Source organism: Takifugu flavidus, chromosome 16 (assembly GCF_003711565.1).
Source record: "Takifugu flavidus isolate HTHZ2018 chromosome 16, ASM371156v2, whole genome shotgun sequence".
Classification (NCBI taxonomy): Eukaryota; Metazoa; Chordata; class Actinopteri; order Tetraodontiformes; family Tetraodontidae; genus Takifugu; species Takifugu flavidus.
Genome location: NC_079535.1, coordinates 7,881,103 through 7,903,833, shown reverse-complemented (window position 1 = coordinate 7,903,833; position 22,731 = coordinate 7,881,103). Strand labels below are relative to the sequence as shown.

Sequence of the window (22,731 nt, the reverse complement as noted above, 5' to 3'; positions counted from 1 at the left end):
GTGTTTTCAGAGTTCCTGTTGAGTTCCTGGTTTGTAATAGGGGTCATTTCACTGTAAAGTCAATTTGGGAATCATTATATGGTCTGAAGAGGGAGATTCCACATTTACACAGCCACTCTTTCATTTCCACCACAAGGGTAGCAGCTGTGCTGCTGACTGTTAAGTGTGTGGAAGAAATCAAGAGGATTCCCCAACAGATCAGTGCTGCAGCAGATCCCCTCCTGGGTGCAAATGGAAGCTGCACAGTTTTCACTGAAAGATGCTGCCCTGAACACGCGTATTCATCGGAGGCCCTGCTGATTGGAATCATCAAGAACTCTGATGTGTCTGATTCCAACGTTGTTCCCAGCATCATTTAAGCTGCTAGGGTGCTGAACAGAAGCTGTTTGCTGGGCCACTTACAGATGGGCCTGTGCTGTCGATTATGTTCATAGCACAAGCAAAGCAAAATGCCCCCAGACCCCCCAAAATGCTTGATGGATTAAGAATTTAGATCTAAGAACGGATCCTCTGTCTGAATTAAACTGGGATGCCTCGAAAGTGGAGAATCAATTTTCAGATTTTCTGTAGTAAAACATGAATCAAATGGAAATATGCCTTTAGGCGATGGAACATCTGTGCAAATTACAGTCGAAAACACTTCCCGGAAAGTGTTTTGTTCCACACAAGCACTTAAGTGCATCTTTATTACAACTGGGAAACCCTGGCGTCAGTCTCCAACCCTAATCAATCAGATGCGCGTGCGCCGCCACGTGGCCGACAGCTGTTACTACACCACCAACCTTCGGGTCGTAAAAGCAAAACAGTAAAAAAAATAAATCCACCAAACACGGGCTCAAACGCATATATATTATTTATTACAATTAAATATTATCTTATATTACAGAGGTCCATTTGAAACTATACAAATAATCTGTGCTGTGATTAATATTTCCAAGATACTTCCAAAACCATGCAGAGAATAAGAACGTAAACTCACATCAAAAGAACAAAATAGCTTTTTATTTTTTCCTAATACATTTGGAGATGTGATGATAATCATTGCTCAAATTGATCTCTTTTTGGTGCAAACATTTCTGTGTGGTGATTAAAAATCTGTATCAACAGACTAAAATAAGAAGGCATTTGGAAGGTGGGCCAGTCCTTGAATTCATGGGAAACACCTGGAACATGTGCGGGATAAAGTAAACAGGCACAGGACACCGATTAAGACATTGGACACCGTGATTGAACACATTTAGTCTGCTGAGTGCTTCCTAAGGCCATAATATGTGTGAAATGTGTAGTTCCTGAACTATTTTATCAATCTGATTTGTTTTAATGATCTGCTTCTGTACCTGCTTGATATCCACGCTGGCTGATGGACAGAACAATATGTCAAGTATAGACATTTCAAGATGCTTGTTTTTAGCATTTAACGTCATTTCATCCACCTGCCCCACATTCAAAGGAAGTCAGAGCAGATAAAGTGAAAATGTGGTCATTAAAAAAAAAAATAACAGCACAAAGAAATTAAAATTTAGAATTCATCCCTGCTTCAGGAATTTAAGCTGAAAACAGCCACTTCTCTAAGGTGAGTTAAAACACCACAAACTCGAAGAAATCATTTACTGGGTGAGACAAATCTTCTACTTGTCAAAGTCCGGAGTGAAAAATCAATTGGCTAAATATGAGGCTACAGCACGTGGCTAGTTTAGCTTAGCATAGCAACATAGAGCAAGAAAATGGCTTAATGGTGACACAAAATGATATTAAAGGGGATAATTCACCAAAGAAATTGAACTTTCTCTCTCTACTCACCGAGATATTAATGGATGGGTAAATAAACCTTCTGAAACCACTGAGACTGAACCAAAGTCTAGCAGAGGCCTGCCTGGGTGCTGATGGAGGATGAGCGTAGCAGCCATTCAAATCACATAAGATGAGATGAGCACAGCACACCCGCTGTTCATCTCAAGCACTGAGGAATCAGGTTCAGCACACTAAAGAGCTCCGTTCCTCCGGCTGATTACACAATCCTAAATGAAAGGCTGGGAATGTTCTCTAAGGCAGCAAGATTGAGGGCACAGGCTAAGGTGAGTTTAGATGATTCTGCATTTAAAGGTGAAGAGGCAAAGCTTTCCACTGAGGAGCCAACGGAGGGAAAACGGGCTGAACTGGCAGAAGCTAAGGTACGTTTTGGTCCTGCAGGTGGAGCATCTCTGCTCAGGTGTCCTTCAAAACTGTATCGCCCGTCTGAAAATGCTTCTATACTGGAGAAGCTGCAGAAACACGGCCGCAAACGGCCTTGAACACTTTACATGGGCGACAGCGCAGCTACGGAGGGACAGATTGACCTCTGCTCTACACCACAACAAAAGCCACTCATCTAAAACTCTATTCTTCAAAAGGATCTGTCCAAAATAAATATTTTATCAGTACAGAAATAAATATGCGTCTTCTCTCAAATAGAGGAATGAATCATCAACACAGATCTAAATGCTACACTGTAATACATTACTCACCATCTCATTGGTGAACAAGCAAGAATATAGGTGACTAACTGAAACCATCTGCCAAAGACAGACAGTCATCCAGATATATAAATCCAAATGTACAGTCAGCCAACACCTGATGTCCGACCACATACCTGGCAAAACAAACAAACAAAAAAAATATTTGAAAATGTAAATTCTGTCTAAGCACTGATATAACAAAAATCTCCTCACCAACTTGGCTTTTTCCTGACATTTCTATCCTGCAAACCTAAAAAAAGCAGAAGTGTGCTTCCATTCTAGAGTGCAGGCCAGTACAAAATTACGAAATCCTCCACAGAGGTCAATTTTAGTCACAGATGAGACCTATTTTACTCTCGGAAACCCACAAAAAAGCGTATCCACGGTCGCATTTCCTGTTGTGTTGTGGTCGTACAACAAGGCAAATGATAACTGAATAATGCTGATTTAGATGTTTAACCATGTAGCTGCAGTCAGAAACCAGTTAGCATAGCTCACCTTGAACACCATAAACAAGTAGACCAAAGTGTCTACAGACAACAGCTAACTCAGCCAACCAGTCTTAGCCGCGCTAAGCTAACCAGACCAGCCGACAGAGACATCAATGCAACGTCTATGACATCATCAAACATTCTGTTTTCCCTTCAGTCGCTGGCGTGCTGCTTCACATCCATGAAATTGATTCTCTTCACGTCTACACAAATGTCTTACTCCTAAGAGCTACAGTGGCATTTTTATACAGCAGAGAACATCCAGGTTCTTCACAGAGCTGCTGCCAGGCCGGACAGCCACTGTACTATGATAAAGACCGTTTACAGTACACAGCAATAGAAACTCCGACACGACATGTCAGCCCGTGGATGCAACATAGCAAGATAGTTCTAAACAAAATAAGCACTTCTCTCGAGCCTCCATCCTAAACGTCACACAGCAGGTCGATACGCGGCTAATTAAAGTGAAAAGACGCCGACGGCGGCGTCAGCGGGGCGCGTCCCGCCACCTCGGGCGCTACTGCAGGTTCTTGAGGAGGCGTCCGTAGCGGAAGTCGTAGACGTGTCGACAGAAAAACACCAGCTCCGGGTCGACGTCATCGGGCACACAGTGGTGGGTGGGCGTTGCGTTGCCAACAATGGGTGGCACAATGAGGGAGGCGGCGTTGTCGTGCACTCCGTCCCTACGGCGTTTCACCAAGGCACAAAATCTGGAAAGGAACACACGATGAGTCACCAGATCGATCCGACGAATCTCCGTTGTGTTGCCGAGCTTCCTTCCTTACCGGCAATACTGTGCCAGCGTCAGGACGTAACATTTGTCTTCGATGCAGGCCACGCTGTTCACGTCCTGGTGTCGAGACGCAAAAATCTCATTCTGCGGGGGGGAAGGGAGTCGTGTTTTACTGCTGCGTTTGCCTACAGATTACTGGAAATACCAGCAGATTCTTCACAGGCTGCATGTTTGCGCGAGGCCGGCCGGTTTCAATGCTCCTCTGTCTCACGCGTCGCTCCTGAACCGTCAATACTGCTACTGTTCTCGCAGGGCGGCCGTGATGTGAGTGCTGCGTGGTTGGCCTATTTTTTTTTTCTTTTTGGTGTGGCTGACAAATGACAGACTTCATGAAATTTGTTTGTTTCTGGAGATTTAATAAAGTGCAACTTGTCCCTCTGGGCCATTACTGACAACAGGAAACAAGAAACAGAAGCGGTGGCTCTGCGTGTGCACCCGCCTGTGCAGCCGCTGGTTTTCAGGCACTTTTTCAAACACTTGGGCCAAAGTGACCTTTGGCTACAACCAGTGGCTGCTGAGTCGAACCCTCAGAGGACCTTTTACTGACTGTGGTTTCATTCACATGTCAATTCTCCGGGGTCAACCTAAAAAGCTAAAAGTGCTGTACAACAAAGCCCCAACATGTGAACTCTTCAGGCAGCAAAGCGTTTGCTAGGTTTGTTTCTTTAAAAAAATCCCTTTCTGGGTTCTTTAAACAGCAGCCAGGTCAAGGAGAAACGAAGAGATGCCGAGACAGTTGTGGCTTCCTTAATACTGGAGGACAGAAAAGGGGATCTCTTCATTGCTGGTATTTGGGCTAATTATGGAACAACCCATCAGAACTGCGGCTGTTAACTTGATGAGTCCTCGCTAAAGACCGCTAGCATGGTTAGCAGGGGTTAGATGTGTCCCGTTCTTCCTGGATGAGCTAATTCAGCGCTGCAGTATTATGTCACGATGCTGAAACGCAGCTGCCGCCCCTCTGTGTTCACGCTAAAGCTCTTGTCTCCAGTCTAATAGCAGCGTTTTGAGTTGTTGGCTCTCTCCAAAAGGAAATCCAACAGTTTCTCAGCCCTGTTCGCTGGTGTGTTTATCAACCACAAATAACACCCGATTTGCACCTGTTTGCTCAGGCTGAACTGGAGCCCTGTTACTGGTTTGAGAGCTGACCAGGAAGCTGACCAGTCCTCAGGAAACCCAATCACTCACCTCACAATGTGCGCTGGGGTTGCGTCCCCCTTGTGTGTGTTCTGGACGGTAGTACCAAAACAAACTCATCATCAGCTCTCCTGAGAAAAGAAAACACATGTTGGAGGTCAGCCACCGCAGCTTCTTCCTCTAAGTGTGAAGCCTTCTACCTGACTCTGGCTCCTCCCACAGGGCTGAGATCTTGGCCACATAAGGCAGGGATTTCTTCCGAGGTCCAGACTTGAGCAGAACGGTGTCCCGGACCTGAATCAGCTCCCCGTCCCTTTGAACGCCCTGGAAACACTTCCTCAGCACCGGCGCCTCCTCTCCCTGCCGACACAGTCACGCGTCAGTCAATGTGCCATCCGTGTTTAACGTGTTTCGGCAGAAACGTGGGCAATCGGGAATCTGTGACGCAAGCGCCAAACATCCCCCCCAAACTCCCTCCGGAGACCCAAGTTAAATTACACCAAATTTCATTATCGCCGTGACGACGCACAGCTCCAGCACGTACCACTGAGAAAACCTTCTTGTGGAAGGGAGGGCCGACCGGCCGCCAGCCGTTGGTGCTTTTTTGGCGGCCGTTCTTTGGCTGCCTGGCAACGTTTCGCTCCTCCGCGCCAGCAGAGACGGGCTTCAGTTTCTTCTCCCTGTCGTGCGGGCGCACAGCCGCGCCGCCGCTTCCGCGCACGCCGGACCGCGAGCCGCTGGGCGACTTGGCGCTCTGAGGACACTCCTTCGCCACTCGCAGCGGGGGCTGCGGCTGGCTGGGGTCGGACAGCGGCGTCTGCAGGCGGGGCACCGCCTGGCCCGCTGGAGGCACGGTGGGAACGGGGCAGCCCGTGAGGAGTCTGGGGCTGGGGCAGATGGGGACGGAGGGGGTGTGGTGATCGGCGAGGCCGGATGGGTCTGAGGAGAGAACGGAAAGAAAATAATGAGGAAGAGCATCGCCTCGATCCAGCACGCATAAGAACTTCCTCCTTTTGGATTATCAAATAAAATATCTTTTTTTAATGTCTTTTAGAGGAATTTACAGAGACAAAAATGTCCCAGAATAAAAAACCATTGAAATCATTCATGAACGTCCGCACTCGATGTGGCGGAGGTCCACAAACGCTGCGACCGACCCACAGAAAGGCAACCCCGGCTCATTTGTACGGCTCATCTAAAGCCGCAGCTGTGGTTGGAAACGTCCCTGTTCGAGAGGGCTCTGCCTGGAGACGGCGCGGAACGCCGCCGACATCCCAACCGCTCCGCTCTGTTTCACGCTGCGAGCGTGACGACACGTGTCTGCTGACCCGAGCAGCTGGAGCGAGGCGATGGAGATGTCAGCCAAGCCTGATCAATACACGCTGATTCACTGAGGAGATGCAATCAGGCGCAGCAGGAAGACCCTAACATGTATTTATCATTTGTCATTTCGGCGGCGAGCGGAGCAGCAGGTCTCCCGGGAATAACGCTGTAAAAAAAAAGTCATCTCTGCTGACAGGCCGATGGTGCCCTTATTGAGGAGGTTCGTCTCCGCAGACTGGCTTTCCGAGCACAGAAGCAGACGTGTCGGACCGCAGGATGACCTGAGGTGGGACCCACGTGTCGTTTGAGTCGCTCTGATTCAGGTCTTTGGACCACAGGAACCACTGACGCTGGAGCTCACACAATCAGCCTCGTACTCAGCGCCCAGCAGCCTGTATTCATGCTCACACAAAGGAGGTCTTGACCTTTATCTGATACCGGTTTGACTTCCGACTGAAGCCTGAAATGAGACGTTCTGTTCTGACAGTTGGGGAGGGCGGTTTCCTCTGGTTCTAGTTTTTTAGACCGCTAATGATGTCACTGAAAGCTGCTGGAGCGACCTTTGAATGAGACGTCCACCAGTTGCACCAGTGAGCTCGGAGCTGTTTGAATTTAGCTAATCAATAACTGGAACATCTACATCATGCATTTCAGGAGTGAAATACGACACTTTTCCTCTCCTTTCCCACCAGTTATCAATACAGAGCGTAGAGGACCTGGGGGAGGAGTTCTTTCCCATATTGCATATTTCATCCTGGATTTTTGCTTTAGCCTACTTAAAAAAAAAAAAAATGCCTGAGAAGATGCGATAAAGTCCCAGAAAAGCCGCTTCCTGCTCACCTCTCTTTGTGCCGTGGTTACATTTGGGGCCGTCCGCGGGATTGAAGGAGCAGCCGCTTCGGGCGATGGCTGGAATCACGCCGGATGATGACCTGATGTAGGAGGAGAACCTGTTGATCCTGCAGGGCTCTCCGTAGCACGTCTCCACTGAGGTGCAGCAGTACACCGGGTGGGTTATTCCTGAGGTCTGCGGCGCGGCGCTGGGGAGCAGCTTGGCTCCCTTGCCGCCTCCTGGGCATAACGTGAGCGGCGATATGGGGGACGGGGCGCTGTCCGTGTGGCCAAAGTGGACGTAGTAACCGGGCAGGCAGGGGTACGTGTGCGGGCTGATGGTGATGGACCCCGGGTGGGTCACGGAGTGGGTGGAGGGGAGATGATGGTGATGGTGGTGGTGGTGGTGGTGATGGTGGTGGAACACCTCGGACTCCGCTTCCTTGAGGGTCTTGTCCTCCAGGAAGAGGGCCAGTCTGTGACAGTACTTGACGCACCTCTCCTGAGTGCAGCAGTAGCAGGAGGACACCTCCGTCTCCACCTGCTCCTCTTTGACGGTTTTCAAGGAGAATCCCAGCAGGGAGCTGCAGCGGAGCCCCTGTTTGAGACAGTCCTCGCCCCCGGCCGCGGTCTTCCAGTCTGGGTCTACCGCCTCGCTTTTACACAGATTGCAGCAGCCGTTGACGGCGGCGTCCGGTTGGGAATGAATCGGGTCATCCTTGCCCTGTTGCCTGTGCTTTATTTGGTCCTCACGCTTGGGATGAGTCACACTTTTGGTCACCACTGTTTCACCGCTTGCACGTTTATCGCCACCTTCACCCTGAGCTGTGGATGACGCTTCAGTCCCCGGTTTGGACGCCGTCCTCTTCTGCCGTTTGGATCCGTAAGCAAGACTAGTGAGTTTGAGCAGCGTTGCAGCGGTCAGGCCTGCCTGGCGCCGAGGCGTCGGGGCAAAGATGGCCAACCAGTCGATGTCCTGAGCGTCTGCTGCAGAGCGCTTCTGTTTTTTCACACTTTCCTTTGGGCCCGATTTCCCTGCCAGAGGAACCTTTTTGGCTTTCCGACCTCTATGTTCAGGTTTGTCGTGACGACCGCCGGCGGGATCTTCGTTTGCGACCTGCCGTTTCTTCGTGGGGTTCGAGGGGGCAGCGTCGTCTCTGTAGAGCAGCAAGCTGTTGACGGCCTCGGCGTTGAGCGACGCCATTCTCCGCCTGCGGGGCTCAAATGCAGGCGCAGGCATGATTAAGGTGTCCGATTGGTTGATTTTTGGTTCAGGTGCTTGTTGATGAGCTGTGGAGGTTCTCTGAAGTCCAAATTTAGTCTGTCTTTGCGTGGAGCGCAGCTTCTTTTTGACTTTGAGGCTCTTCTGTTTTCCAGATTTTGAGGTGCCGTGCTTCCCAACCACAACTCCTTTCTCCTCCAGGCGGGTGAGCAACACACAACAGTCGAGCGACTCTCCGCCACCCAGCGCCAGCGTCTTTCTTCTACGCCGATGTGACTCCTTCGAGTCCTTTCCCCTCTTCCCTCCCAACTCATTCTTCTTCTCTTTCCTCTGCTTCACGCCGCCTCCTTTCTCTTTCAAGCCCTTCTCCTGCCGAAGCTTCCTGCATTTCACAGGCTGGCTCCGCTGAGCTTTCACCATGTTCTCAGCGTCTGTGGGCCGACGCACCGCCTCCTCTTCATCCACACACACGCACACACACACGCCGTCCTACAGTGGGGCGCTTTAGAGAGATCCGTCAGTAAGCGCCATCACGGATCATCACTTGGGTCCATACACTGCAGAGAGATGACACACATCGTTTCACGTTAAAGCTTAATCTGCATATACGCTCCCGCACAATCTGAGAGGAACTTCATGTAAAAAACAGGGTCTTTAAATGCATTATTTAACAAGCGGTTTTACCCACTTTGCTGTCAATGTCCAGCTCCTCAGAGAATATCTGCACTTAAACCGGCGTTCGCTTTGACTTGCAAACCACACTGTGCACACAGGATGGAGGTGAAACTGGGATAAAGAGCACATATATAATGTTTGAGCCCAAGGCTGTGTGCACTTTGACATCCTGATCTTTTTCCTCTTAGATCACAACACATCAAATAATTGTTCTCTCGCTGCTGAATGATTTAGTAGAGCGGCCAAATATGAAAAAGCATTAACTTTTGGCCCCCTTGTAGTAAAAAGATCACTTAAACGTCCTCAAACCCACGTTGAACCCAATTAATGATTCACGAGATGTGTACCGGTAGTTCAGGTTTTAACTGATTTTAGCTGATGAGCAAGAATTTCTCACACACCTCATATTTCAGTTTTCACACGGCCAAGAAAGCAAAGTTTGAAAATGAAAGTTTATTCGGCGCCTCTCAGGGTTGTTCATCTAAACTGGTGGCAGGAGCACTCATTACACAATAGCCTCCTCAGTTTCCATGTCAACAGGCTACACAAAGGAGCGTGTTTACACGCACGCTGCATCACACGCTTTGTTACCGCTGACAGGTACACCCAATTGCTCCTGAGTTCCTGATAATTCAGCTTCACGCGGCGGCGCTAATGCGCGTTAAAGCACTCGACCTCCGAGGGCCCGGTGGGCGCGAGTCTTTATGTGATATGACCCTTCAGCGGGAAAGTCACTTTCTCCAGGATGATCAAGGTGACGCCGTCACTTATCTCAACCTTCTGCCGATTCCACGGCATTTATCTGTGCTGTTGTGACTAAACGCGATTCTGAATGCTGCCTTTGTATCCAGAAAGATAAGAAGGACCCTCATAACGCCACAACACTAAAATGAACACGCTGTTTTCTGCCAAAGTTGATTCCAAAGCAGCAAGCCTGTTCTGATTCAATCTCTCTCCACACAGTTTACCAGACTGGGCATAGCGTCTCATTCTAAAGGGATTCTGGAGGGTTTTTAAAGTGGAGTTGATGGTATTTTTGTCCCATCACGGGATTACCTGGCGAAGATGGCCGTCACCTCTGAGCACGGAGCCAGATTCCTTCAAGCACGATTCGTTTAAGCGCTATAGGAAGTAAATGTGACGCAGCTCAGCACACAATTGCTAATAAGTACGTGTTCCCTCCTGCCAGCCTAATCCTTCTGGTGACGACGCAGGAATACATAAAAACACTGCGTTAGCTGCAGGAACGGCCTCAATTATCCCAATTCACAAAGTGAATTGTTCCAATAACAGTCGTCTGGGATTTGATTCACATATATGGATAATTCCAAACTCGGCATACGGTGTGAATCAACAGTTTATTCTTGCACTTGACGATTAAATGATGCATCTGAACACCCAGAAAATCCACCTCCTTTTGCTCCTAAAGAGTACATTTCAAAACTAATAAGGGTATTTATGCCCCCCCCAAAGCCTTTTGAAGAGCTGCTATTCCACCACAACCATTTGCAGCATTTCTGGTGATCCTAACATGTGAAGAACACATTAATTGATTCAGACTTTTTTTCCTAAACCATCTCATAACGGAACGGCTCGGCCAAGCATGAAAAGCAAAGAAATTTAATTTCCAGATAGCAAGAGAGCCGTTGGAGGCTCCCGTTGAGTTTGATGCTATCAAGTCAAGTTGCCTCATTTGAATAAGAGGACTGTGAACAATAGAGGGACGAGGCTCAATGAGGGGCATCGCTATTATTTCCTGGAAAGGTTTCAAGTTCAAATATCAACTCTGCTCTCTTCTGTTCAAGGAGGCCGTTGTAAAACTTTGATGGTTACTTCCCCCTTTCAACACGAGAAGCATCAACATTACATTTAATGAATAGGATGTAATAACTGTTTGCATTATTGTCTTTCATGCGGGAGCATTTTTAAAAATTATTTACTGAGTTTTATCTCTTTGCCGTTTACACAATGATTCTGATGGGATGTGTGTTCGAAACGTGCCATTTCCAGGACGCTCAGCTCCTGCCTCTCGTCTGAAGCTTGACGTGGACTTGGGGGCCTGATTTGAACATTTTCTTTCTATTTACAATCTCAAGACACATGGAAAAACCAAAACCCATAAAACTGATTTTGCTCAGAAATAAAACAAGCACTTCAAAAGGGACATTGGCTTGTTCAACACGCTCTCCGCCCCCTACTAATTTAATTTTAATGATCTCGTTATGGCCAAACAGGGAACCACTAATTGAGAAGATGTTAGCAGAGAATTAAAGCAGCCTTCCTTATACACTTTAAAGTCAATGGAGTCAAACTAAGACATAAAGCCCACTTAGCGGCGATCATGGATTTCTCCCACCTCCTGATGGGATATTAACTGACTGTGTAGTTTCCTGTGTGTGAGGGGGTGGCTGTGCTTGTCACACACCCTCCGTCAGAGCAAGGACATGGTGGAGAGCTATCATCATGACAGGAGCCCCCCCAGCTCCCTCAAGGCTGAACATCTTCCATGTAAACTGGTGATAGCCTCCAAATATCACTAAGTCCACGTTTCCCAGAGCAAACCAGCAGATCCACAATCCTCCACCACAAACACTACCCATCCTCCTCTTCCTCCTCCTCCTCCTCCTCCTCCCCCTCTTCCTCCACCACCTCCACCCTTCACCTCCATGCAGGTTCAGGCACAAGCACTCGCAAGAAGAAAAAAGCAAAACAACAACAACAAAAAAGGCAAGCACACCCGATGCTGGAACATGTCAGCAAAGATCAACCGTGCAGACGCGAGGAGAACCGGGCTGTTGCAGAAGCACACCCGCCTGCTGGAGCTCCGACTTCTCCGCGTATTAATCAGCCAACATGCCGTAGCAGAAGCACAGAAACGAGAAGTGAGCAAAAAGAAAGCAAACCAGCCTCCGATCGGCCGAACACCAACGCCGTGCGGCTCGGAGCGGCTCGCCGGTGCCGGTGCCATTAAACCCGCGTCAGAGCCGAGTTGCGGGGATGGTGCGCCCCGCCGATCCGATCAGCTCCCAACTGTGACGATCACCAGCCGCGATTCGTCGTTACCTTGCGCGTCCCGTCGGAAACAACGATCCCTCCTTCGAACGGCAGCGAGGAGGCGAAAAATCCCGTCCGCCCCGGTCACTTTCTGCTCTGCTGGGCTGTCGACCCGAGCGGCGATCGGCGGAGCCCGCAGCCGTCGGTAGCCGGAGCCATGGTGAGCAGCGAGCGGTGACCTACTTCGGAAGTAACGCTGGAGATAATATTCATGCACTGCCTGCGTTCATCCGTCGCTGCGCCGGGACATCTCCGTTTGAAGGCGCAACCACGGGGCTGTGGTGACCCTGCAGGGGCCGAACTCCTCACACACGCTCCAACTGGTCGTTTTTGAAATCATTTCCCACCCAACAGAACTCTCCCATGCATTATTTTATGGTAAAAGGACAAACTATTCCACATCACCCCCCCCCCCCCCAAAGATGACTTGATGGAGTGATTAAAACACTGAAAATAAGAGGGGAAAATGATCAACCTCACTAATAATGTGCAGCTTTAAATTATAGGGGGAAATAGATCCTAGACAGGGGCGTGATCCTTACTATCAATATTAACAAGCACCAACTACGCCCACGCCTTTCCTGCTCTGTTTGACCTCCCCTTTGATTGTATTTGCCCAATATTTCCCCCACACAAAAATTGAGTAATAAGTGACACTTCGCTGTAGCTGTTGGTTTTGATTCTTCACGGCACCTTTGCTGCACACAAAATCTGGCAGAAGACAACTTCTGCGGCGAGCAGCAACAGGGAGATTTTTGATTAATAACATCAGAAAATAGAAATATATAATTCGATTCACTGGTTGTATCCTCTGTACTGAATAACGAACGGACCCCAGTAACGATGATGAGCGTTGGGCGGCTCATTTATGACCCACCTTGTTGAGGGACCCCAGATAACATCAGCCTATTACAGACACTCACAAAGTACACACCACACCACGGGCGCGCTGACCTTTCAGTTAGACTCAAACAGGAAAAGTTTAATATTGCACCACAGGGTTCGTCTCTTAGCGGCCAACTGTGGCTACAGCATCAGGATCAGGCTCCGCGGGGACAAATGGTGATTGTCCTCATCAATATCGGCTCTGCGCTGTGTTAATTAACAGATGTAAACAAGCTGAGTGTGCCGAGTTAATGAGGCGTGAGGGCCAGGTGAAGCCCGGGGACGTCAGGCTGCTGAGAGCTGACCTCAACCGCAATAAAGGCGCCGCAGAGAGCGGCGGGAGACTGACAGCGGGCAAATAAATGCATCATCCTGCCATTTTAATTCACAGGCTAATTCAAACTCAGCAAACACATGTGAGCGGTGATACCGAAGGCAGGAGGGAGGTAATAAATGAAGCCCGGCGTCAAAGTTGCTTATTGTGATCAGACGGCAGGCAGGGACAGTTTATTCCCAAAGATATCCAGTCACACGGCTTTATCTGCAACTAGCAGCCTGCTAAACCTTCCTTCTTGGATTCTTTCTCCTGCTACTACCCCCGCCGGTGTACGTCTGCCTTCAGAGACGCTGCATGTATTAGATTTGTGTCCAACGGGGGTCACAATGAGTCCCCGACCGCCTGCAAAATCACCTCCTCGGTGCGTTTCAGGAGCACTTGCACCTGCCTCCCCGTGCAGCGCAGGATGCAATCAAATCACAAACACGCAGACAGCAGATAAACACATTTTAATGTCGGCTGCAAAGCTGGGACCAACTCTGACAAACACACCTGCGAAGCGCTGCGCAGCATTAGCGTTTAGCTCTGTTTTTGCTCTTTATCGGCTTCTGAGGGAGCTCTCTGGCTGAGACTCAGAGCACGCCGCCGCGGTCGTAGCTAGCAGTTCACAAGTGTCTCTTGGTCGTTTGTAGGTGCCTGATGTTGCCAAAAATGACACCCTGGAAACACTGGGTGCACAACAATAAGCATTCAGGGAAGCTGCGGGACGTAACAGCATGTGTGGTGGAACACTAAAACATCTTTCAGCTGTTGACCAGAAGCAAACGAATAAATTATTGCTTTAATTATTCAGCATTCTCTGCCGTCACATGCACGGAGCTCAGTCGCCGTCTCTCTGACTGACGCAGCCGCCGTAATCGTGTTAAACTGAGTCAGCGCTAAAGAAAATAGCCGGGGAAGAAAGTGGAGGATGGGGAACGGACCAAGAAAGGAAACATTCAGATTGAGTGCGGGTCTGCAGAATCTCAGTACGCCAGGGGGCCACCGCATGTCCCTTCTCACGTAATCTGGAGGTTGGCGTGGACAGAGACATCACGGGGACGGTTGGATGCTGTAATCAGACACCTAAATCTCCCACGTCCTTGACTTAGACGTGTCATCTTCCGTCTCCAATGTTTTCACCTCAGAGGTCTTCCGATCGCCCTACGCTCAACCCCGCTTCCAATCCGCCAGGATCATAACCTCCCATCCCCCAGAAACTCTCATCTGACTGCAAATTGACTTGAAGTTGGCAAATTTTTCATTCTGAAGGAGGCCAGATCGTGTCAGGGAGACTGGAACAACGATGCTCTCCTCCCATGATCGATTTCTCCTCTCGCTTCCAAAGTCAAAGTCAAAGCGCTGCTTCTGCCCTCCAGCTGCCCGGCAGCACGCAGAAAAACAGACAAAAAAAACAGGTTTTCCAAAATGTCTGAAGCTTTTGGTTCATTGTTTCTACTATTTGCTGTCACATTTAGGCGCCTTTGGGAAAAAAAACAACTTTCTTTTGTTTTCCGACAGAGACAAAAAAAGATGAATTATTATGAATTTCACTGGCCTGATATTAACTGTTGGCTGGGATATATTGGCTCATTTTAGAGAATGTGGGAAATTTAAGGTAGATGGAGCCAGTACATGCCAGCTTATGATAGTCATATTCATCTGCAAGTGTTAAGGGCCTGTAATTGACACGTCCTCGTTCAGGTTCTTAAAGGACTGTCTATATGTGGGACTGTTGTAGACAAATCGCCTGCTTAAATTAGTAAGAGCAAGAAGTGTCTGGCTTCCTGTGACTGCACTGCACTTCACACATCATTTTGTTTTAGCCGCGGAGGGCAATTAGCCACATAACTGTGCATTTCCTCGGGAGATGAAGGGAAATCAACCCTGCATTCATTAGAATTACACAAACATACAGCAATTCCAGATAAATGCTAATGTTGCTAATTATCTGCTTTGTGTGTTTAAGCCAATGTTTCCAATGTAAACAGGGCTTCAATGGTGTTTAAGGGTCTAATATGCATCCTGAATATCTATTTAATCTTTCAAGGAGTCACAAATGTAGTGGAGTCGTTTAGAAGGCTGACAGGCGGTAACATAAACCATAAAATACTGATGACAGGTCTTAATTAGCGAGACGTACAGCAGTCGCTCATCGCCAAGGTACTAATTTGTAGCTCGCCTGCCAAACTTCAAACCCAAAGAGCAGCTTTGTAGCAACCCGTGACGCTCGGGGGCATCTACATTTGACATGGATGAGCTCTGACAAGCTCAAATATTGAAGCTTTGAAGGTAATCTGTTTCCAATATGGTGATTCACGGGGCGTAAACACAACATTCACAATCACTGCTTCTGAGGTGTGCATGTACACAAGAGTGCAACAGTCCTGATCTGTTATCTGTGCATGACAAACAGAACATGCAGGCGTAAAACCTGGAAATCCCAGAAGTGACGCAAAACTGTCACGACCAACACGTGTTTGGTTCCAGTAAGTAAATAAGCCACGCCCCCTCTCACCAATCATACCTGTCATGTTACGCCATCATGCTCATTAGCGCAGCTTTAATTAGTTATTTGATGCCCCAATTCAATGGAGCTGATAGATCCGGATTGACGTTTGGTCGTAAATCACAGGAGTGAGACCTCGACTGCGCCAGATCCCGAACAAAGTACGATGGACAAATCCAGAAGTTCACGGCTTCACATTTGTACAGTCAAGATGACGAGGACGTGCACGGCCTGTCTTTAATTCACTAACATAACACTGAAATGAGGTTTGAACGTCTGATTGTGATAAATAGGCAGTGAAATGTTTGTTCAAAATTGGGATTCGGAGCTACCATTAAAGGATCCGCCACAATTCATGGGATGTTCGCTTCATGTTTTTGTGCCTGTTTTCATTTTTTATATCATAGTTCGGTATTATTTTGTACTGTGCTTTTTTGGGGATTTTTGTAGATTTAACGGGATCCAATTTTTTTATACGGCGTACAATGCACAGTATAATGTGCTTTGTACCTGCACTTTAATAAAGAGCAAAAATGATGATTCCTGTCAGAAATAATGTGCAGATGGAGATAAAGGGCATAGAGAAGGTGTGTTGGAGACAGGAGAACAGGTAGTAAGCTGTGATTCCTCAGCTTCAGCAAGAAGGCTACAAATGTAGAGATGACAGTTCAGCACTGCAGAGCAGATACAGGACAGGAAGTGTAATTATCTGCTTCTACTCTTCCTCTTCAAAGGGATGGGGCAGGATGCCAGACAGCCTGGCTGGCAAAGGGGGGGGGGGGGGAGCAGAGCCAACAGATAGAGAGATAGGGCTGAAGACTGGACTAAAAAGAAAAATACAAGCAAAAGGACATAGATGATCCAGGAAGGAGAGGCGCCGTTGCACTGCTCCTCCATAAGAAAATCAAACTTTGGGCAATTTTTCACGTCCAGCCTCCAGGCTTTCTGTGCTTGACAGCTACACAGAGGGGGCAGAACCTCTGAGCATGAGGGAGAGGAGGAACTGGGGGGGAACGCCACAACAAAAGGAGAAAGCAGGAGAATCAAAAGGCATGAGTGATGGGCTGAGATAGAGCAGAGAATGGAGAGCGGGAGAGAGCTTGTCATCGTCCTGGTGAACAATGCCTCTCTGATAGAGGCGGCCTGTTGCTGGATTTTCAGACCAGCTGAGGACGGAGCGAGGAGGGGGCCCGCCTCCCGCCTGCCCACCTGCCACGGCCTTAAGCATCTGCCAAACCGAAGGACGCTCGGTGCCATGTGCCGTTCACTGAAGGAGCCGGATGTTTGTCGGTCACAGCGAGGGCTTCTGTTCTGCTCGGCCTGAGCCAAGCAGGGTTTAATGTCACACACACCCGTGCAAACAATCCCAATGTGAGTGTGTGTGTGAGGATAAGACCCATTGAGCTCTGAAAGCTCTACATCTCCTGCAGCTGTGGGCTGGTCAACAGCTGACGCTGGTCTGAGGGGTTCTGACGGTTCCATCGAACAGACCTGCAATTTCCACAGCTGTGTCCAGGCGCTCCGCCGGAGTGAGCTGGGAAAACATGGGGGGACGGAGAGAAAGAAAGCAGGGGGGGCCTAACGGCTGTGAGGGGGCCCAGCGCAGATTACAGTGGATCTTTATTAATCCAGATTACTCACAATTCAAACCCCAGAAACACTGAAACAACTGAACAAGACACAAGAAAACCCATTCTTCAGGAAACGGCCAACAAGTCTGTTGCTAAGGAGACCAGTCTCAATTTGAGTTGATTGTTATGAAGTATCATTTACCAACACATTGCCCTAAAATATATTTTTCCACACACACACACACACACACACACACACATCACCTGATTGTGTATCACCCTCTGACCACAGAGGTTTCACATTGTTGGCTTTTGTCTCGCCACCTTCAGAATTTCCTCCGCTCAAATTTGTCCTCTCGCCACGACAAACAGCCACATGTCGACTGAGACGAAACACAATCGCCTCCATTCTGGTTTGCTCGCGCCGTTATATACGATCAGAGCGTGCACATGAGTCACCGCGGGTTTTTTCCACTGTATCTCCGCATCAACAACCTCCACCTAATTCCAGTACTCAGATACAGATGCAGATCAAACAGTGAATCTGAGCAGCGATTAGGTGAACAGAGGCGGCGGGCCACAGCGGGAAAAGACAAATCTGAACTTCACGACAGAGTGAGATCGGTTCACACCCGCTCTCAGGAGACTCGGTGCCATAAGAGAAACTAACAGATCAGATCAGATCACTAAAAAAAAAGAGACAATGTGAAAAACAGCTCCGTATCCTGGCTGCAGTCACCCATGTGCTTCCAATCTGTGACCACCTCCAGGCTACCGGGGCTTCTCACCATCCACTGTATATGTGTGGATCACATCCTTCACACTGACCCAACTATAATCACAATCCACAGCTGTCTGCAGTTGTCTGCCTCCATTTGGACCTATAATTAGTGCATTACAGCATAATGGTAACCAGTGGAAGTAAGGCAGGCAATAGCTGAGAGGACGCTGTTGTGTCTGCACGGCCTTCTTATGGAAGGAAAATCCAATTCAAACCAAAAAAGAACAGTTAGAACACATTCAATACTAAATTACTCCTAAATTAAACTACTAAATTAAACCGCCACAGTATTTTTACACTATTGTCCTGCTAGCTGGTTGGCAAATTATTCGAGAATTCAGAAGCAGCAATCTTTCTATCATATAAACCAACATTTAATGGGGCACCACACTAAAACTGCCAACTGTAACTTCTGTACTCCTGTTAGCTGTTTCCAGAAAATATACTGGAGGAAGTGGGAGCAGAAACACAATACAGGAATTTATGCCCGGGTGAGTCTCCCCGTCTGACTTAAAACTCTTTAAATTATACTGTAATGCAGTTTTATTCTCATGTTACGCAACACGGGGTAAAACTGTGCTTAGAGAAATAACTGTTTTAATCTGTAAATATTTCAGCGCTAGTGAGACAGGTGGTAATGAGGTCAGCGTGTAGGTTGCATTACCATAAGTGGGTTACTGGGAATTGATGAGGAAAAAAACGGAGGCAATTACATTAAGCACTCCAAATAACAGGAAATCAGTTTGCACGCACAGCCAGGAAAAAACAGTAAGTTAAAGTTGAACCTGAAATGGGTCTGTAACCTGTTGGGCTTGCTGCCTGCCCCCCCCCCCTTTCCCCCGAAATATGCTGTATTTCCAGATGTGAGTCTGGCCTGGCTCACCTTCACTGAAAAACCTGTCCTGAGATTTAGAGGTTAATAATCCAGAATTGAAGTGGCCTCTGTTTAAACAAGGCTGCAGACGTGCTGCCACATATTCACGCTTATAAAGTTCACTCTGATCTGCATACACACCCTCATCATTAAGTCGTCCATCTGCATTGCAAAATTTCCCACAATCCTCTGCTGGTCAATGCCAGTGTTGTAGCCTCAACAGAGCCTCTGTCCACACTGAAATAACTTTAAACTTAAATAACTGCTCAGTATTTTTTATTTTTTTTTGCTGTTGAGATTTTGTGTTTTTAAATGTTGTTTTTAACATTTCTTTTGACATGGATCTCAGAGCCGGTTGTGTCCTGATAATCTCACTCTGTAACCTGTGAAACAGTTATCTGTTATCACTCTGCCGCCTTGTCGCCTCTCTGAGACAGTCAGAGGGAGAGCGTAGCCACTGGAAACCATTTCACACATTCTTACCCCCACCCAACACGATTTTCATCTCGTCATTTATCAGTGTCGCAACTCAGCACCCTGGTAAAACAGACGCACACAACAGGGAGCTCTGTTTAAGTTTCCCCTCACGCATAAACAAGCCTGTTGACGATCTGGGGCTCTTCTTTAGAATAACATGTCTTTCCAAGCCAACCGAGTCTGTTTTTGGAATAAATGAGAAACCTCGACCTCCTCGCAAACAGGAAGTACATAGCCTTGAATGAAATATTTGTTCCATTTTTGTACTTTTTATTACCAAAGAGAGAGGCTGCATATCTGAAAATGAGCCGTGTTGATGCGGGATTATCATTTTTGCATTTGATTGAGTCATCACTCTTTGTTTGATTTCTCTAAATCAGCACATCTGAACTCATATCTGTGTGAGCTCCGCTTTAGTAACATTTCACATCCAACAAACAGCCCGACTGTGGCAAATGTTTTGGAAAAAGGAGACGTGTTCTTGAGCCTTGAGCAGGATGCTGTTTTCAACTGAATACATTATTTTCCAATTCAGAACCACATAAATTTGAAAAATAAGGTGCATTCATGTAAAAACACAGTCACAAAATAACTACAAGTATAAACTAAAGATCACGATCAGGGGCACCAGAGCAGGAAGTGTGAGTGTGAGTGTGTGTGTGTGTGTCTGCTTCAGGACCGCAGGGAGGAGTGTGTTTGGGTGACAGGCGTGTTCCATGCCCCCCTCCTGTTTGTGACCACAACAGGACACTCCTTCAGAAGTAATGGGATTATGTCCACCATTAATATTCAGCTCTTATGACTCACGTGTGGGCGCCGTGCATCCATTCTACACACTGCTGTGAGGGGCCCGTCAAAGTAAACTCTGGAGAACTGACTCGACACAAACATGCAACGACCTCCAGGACTGAGGCTCCATTGTCAGGCTTTAAAAACACCATTATACTGGAGAACACACTGGGCAACTTGTACGTTGACCTTTATGTCACGTTAAACCGTGCACATCCTATTTACAGAGAGACATCAGCTTTTCCTGAGCTGATGTTGACAGCTACCCTGACTGATTTATAAAAAATTTATAAATAAGATAATCCGCTGAGGGCCTGAAAAAGGAAAGCCCAGAAACTGAACTCCACAGAAGGGAAGCAACTGAAAGAAATGACCAGCACCTATAGCCCGGGTCTGTCCCGGGGTTCTGCCTTCTAAAATAAACCTTTTCCCCCATAGCTTTTGCAAAAGAACTGATGATATAATACAATGTCTGCATGTTCTAAGTTTCTTAAGATATTTAGCATAATAAACACAGACATTAAACTCATTCACTCTGCATGTGACACATTTCTAGCAACAGATCTGTTAGATTTAAAGGCAATATCTTTACTCTCAAATCCCCATTGAGTAACCAGTGTAAAAGTGGTCTGTCGCGATTATAAACCAGAGAGTTACCGCACATATCTCATCTATCAGCGAGACATTAATCCATCATAACGATATGGAATTATTTATTAACTGAAATCTGCCCGATAAGAAGCTCTCTGGCTGGCTGGCAGGCTACTGCGTAAATTCCACTGCGACGAGGCGTCAAGTTAAACTCGTTAAATGAAAAGTGCAGCAGAAATGAACAGAGCGTCCGGGAAACTGTCAAAAAATGTAAAAGTCGAGTCGAGCCACTTGGATCTGATTTGCTGAATCTTTTTCTAAAACTTCTTGAGTCCAGCGGTGATGGACCGTGAACTCAGCACGGACCCTCGCCTGTGTGACATGTTTCCGCAGGCACGAGCTGAGCCGACGAATGACGTCTCCGCTCTCGTGCCACCTGCACGAGGGCAGGAAGGCGTTAATGAGATAATCCCTGCACGTTTAACCACCAAAACAGAGAAAAGGGGTCTGAAACCGAGGCAATCCGGACCCCGAGACGCCTCGATCGAGTCCCGCCTGACACTTTCAGTTTTGCCCCGGGTGGCGATCGGAGTTGTTGGGTCTTACCGTGCCTGCAGCCCGGAGAGAAACCCAGAAAGACGGTTCGATAACAGGGGGATTACTTCCGCTGGTGGAGGGGGAGATGCGCCAAGTGTGCGATTCCCACAAGTGAAGAAGGAAAACGGAGCGAAGGGCGACTCATGCTGAGTTGGTCGGCTGGAGCCCGTCTCTTCTCTCCGGCTTTTCAAACTCCAAAACTGCGCCGCTTCCGTGCGCTCCGCGTCCAAAGTGTCGCCTCGGTGTTCTTCTTCTGCTCCGGAGGCGAAAGCGAGGAAACACTGGGCAGGTTCCTGCAAAGTACGGCTCTACTTCAGCGTGTTTTTACATAACAGCATCATCCGCTTCTTTTTTTTTATGTTGACGCATCATGTAGCGAAAACATGGAGTTTCTTAAAGGGCCACGGACGCGCCGTGCACATGTCACCGTCCCATGCAACAGCAGCACCAGCAGCAGCCCCGCTGCGGCCCATTCATGTCCTTAAACCGGGCACTTTCAAACACTTAGGTTAAAGTCTGGCTGGTCGGGCCTGAGCCTGCTCTGACATCTGACTGACTGACTGACATCTGACTGACTGACTGACTGACTGACTGGCTGACTGACTGACTGACATCTGACTGACTGACTGGCTGGCTGACTGACTGACTGACATCTGACTGACTGACTGACATCTGACTGACTGACTGACTGACATCTGACTGACTGGCTGACATCTGACTGACTGACTGACATCTGACTGACTGACTGACTGGCTGCTGCCTCCCACAGCAGGCTGCTACAACTAAGGTCCACCATGATGATGATGGGGAGTTGTGTCAGCAGTTTGTGCATTTTTAAGTGAATTATGTAAGTTTGATTTTAGTGGACTGACAAAACAGTTCCTTGAGGCATCATTGCTTATTACTGATCTGTAATGGTTTTGTAAACTGTTTATTTAGTTTACATTGAGGTGTTGTAAAATATAAACTCTTAACGCATGCGTCCGAGGTGGCTGAAGGTGTTTTTGATGGATCGTGAATCTTAAAATGTCATCAACCCGCTCTGGTTTAGTCTTGTTTTCACAGCCTTTCGTGGTGCCTTCAGGGTCCTCAACGCGCCCACCCACTCTGATGAGTTTAGTTTGTCGCTCAGTCACAAACTGCATCTTTTATACTTCTGTCTATTAGATTCTGACTGCCAGACACGACACAAGCTTTTATTTAACCGAGGCGGGAGGAGTCGGCCGATGAGATCACTCAGAATCACTCAGCAGAGGTGAAGAGGTCGCAGCAGAAAGAAAATTTCACCTATGACTCTCTACAGCGCTAAAGTTGTTCTTT

At 47.9% G+C, this 22,731-nt stretch overlaps 1 protein-coding gene across 3 annotated transcripts; it reads right to left on the bottom strand.

Annotated features, from left to right (window-relative positions):
• Positions 1-835: 835 nt before the first annotated feature.
• Positions 836-21,784, bottom strand: bahd1 (bromo adjacent homology domain containing 1). Of its 3 annotated transcripts, XM_057058242.1 has the most exons (8): positions 12,031-12,338; positions 8,981-9,078; positions 7,080-8,849; positions 5,461-5,855; positions 5,117-5,276; positions 4,968-5,047; positions 3,772-3,863; positions 836-3,696 (listed from the first exon to the last, which is right to left on the bottom strand). In XM_057058242.1, exons 3-8 carry the CDS (start codon positions 8,710-8,712, stop codon positions 3,504-3,506), a joined length of 2,553 nt encoding a protein of 850 aa, XP_056914222.1. In that variant the 5' UTR covers positions 8,713-8,849; positions 8,981-9,078; positions 12,031-12,338; the 3' UTR covers positions 836-3,503. The 3 variants fall into 3 exon arrangements, with proteins under 3 accessions (XP_056914222.1, XP_056914220.1, XP_056914221.1); XM_057058240.1 differs by lacking the exons at positions 8,981-9,078; positions 12,031-12,338 and adding an exon at positions 21,421-21,784; XM_057058241.1 differs by lacking the exon at positions 8,981-9,078.
• Between the last annotated feature and the right edge of the window lie 947 nt (positions 21,785-22,731).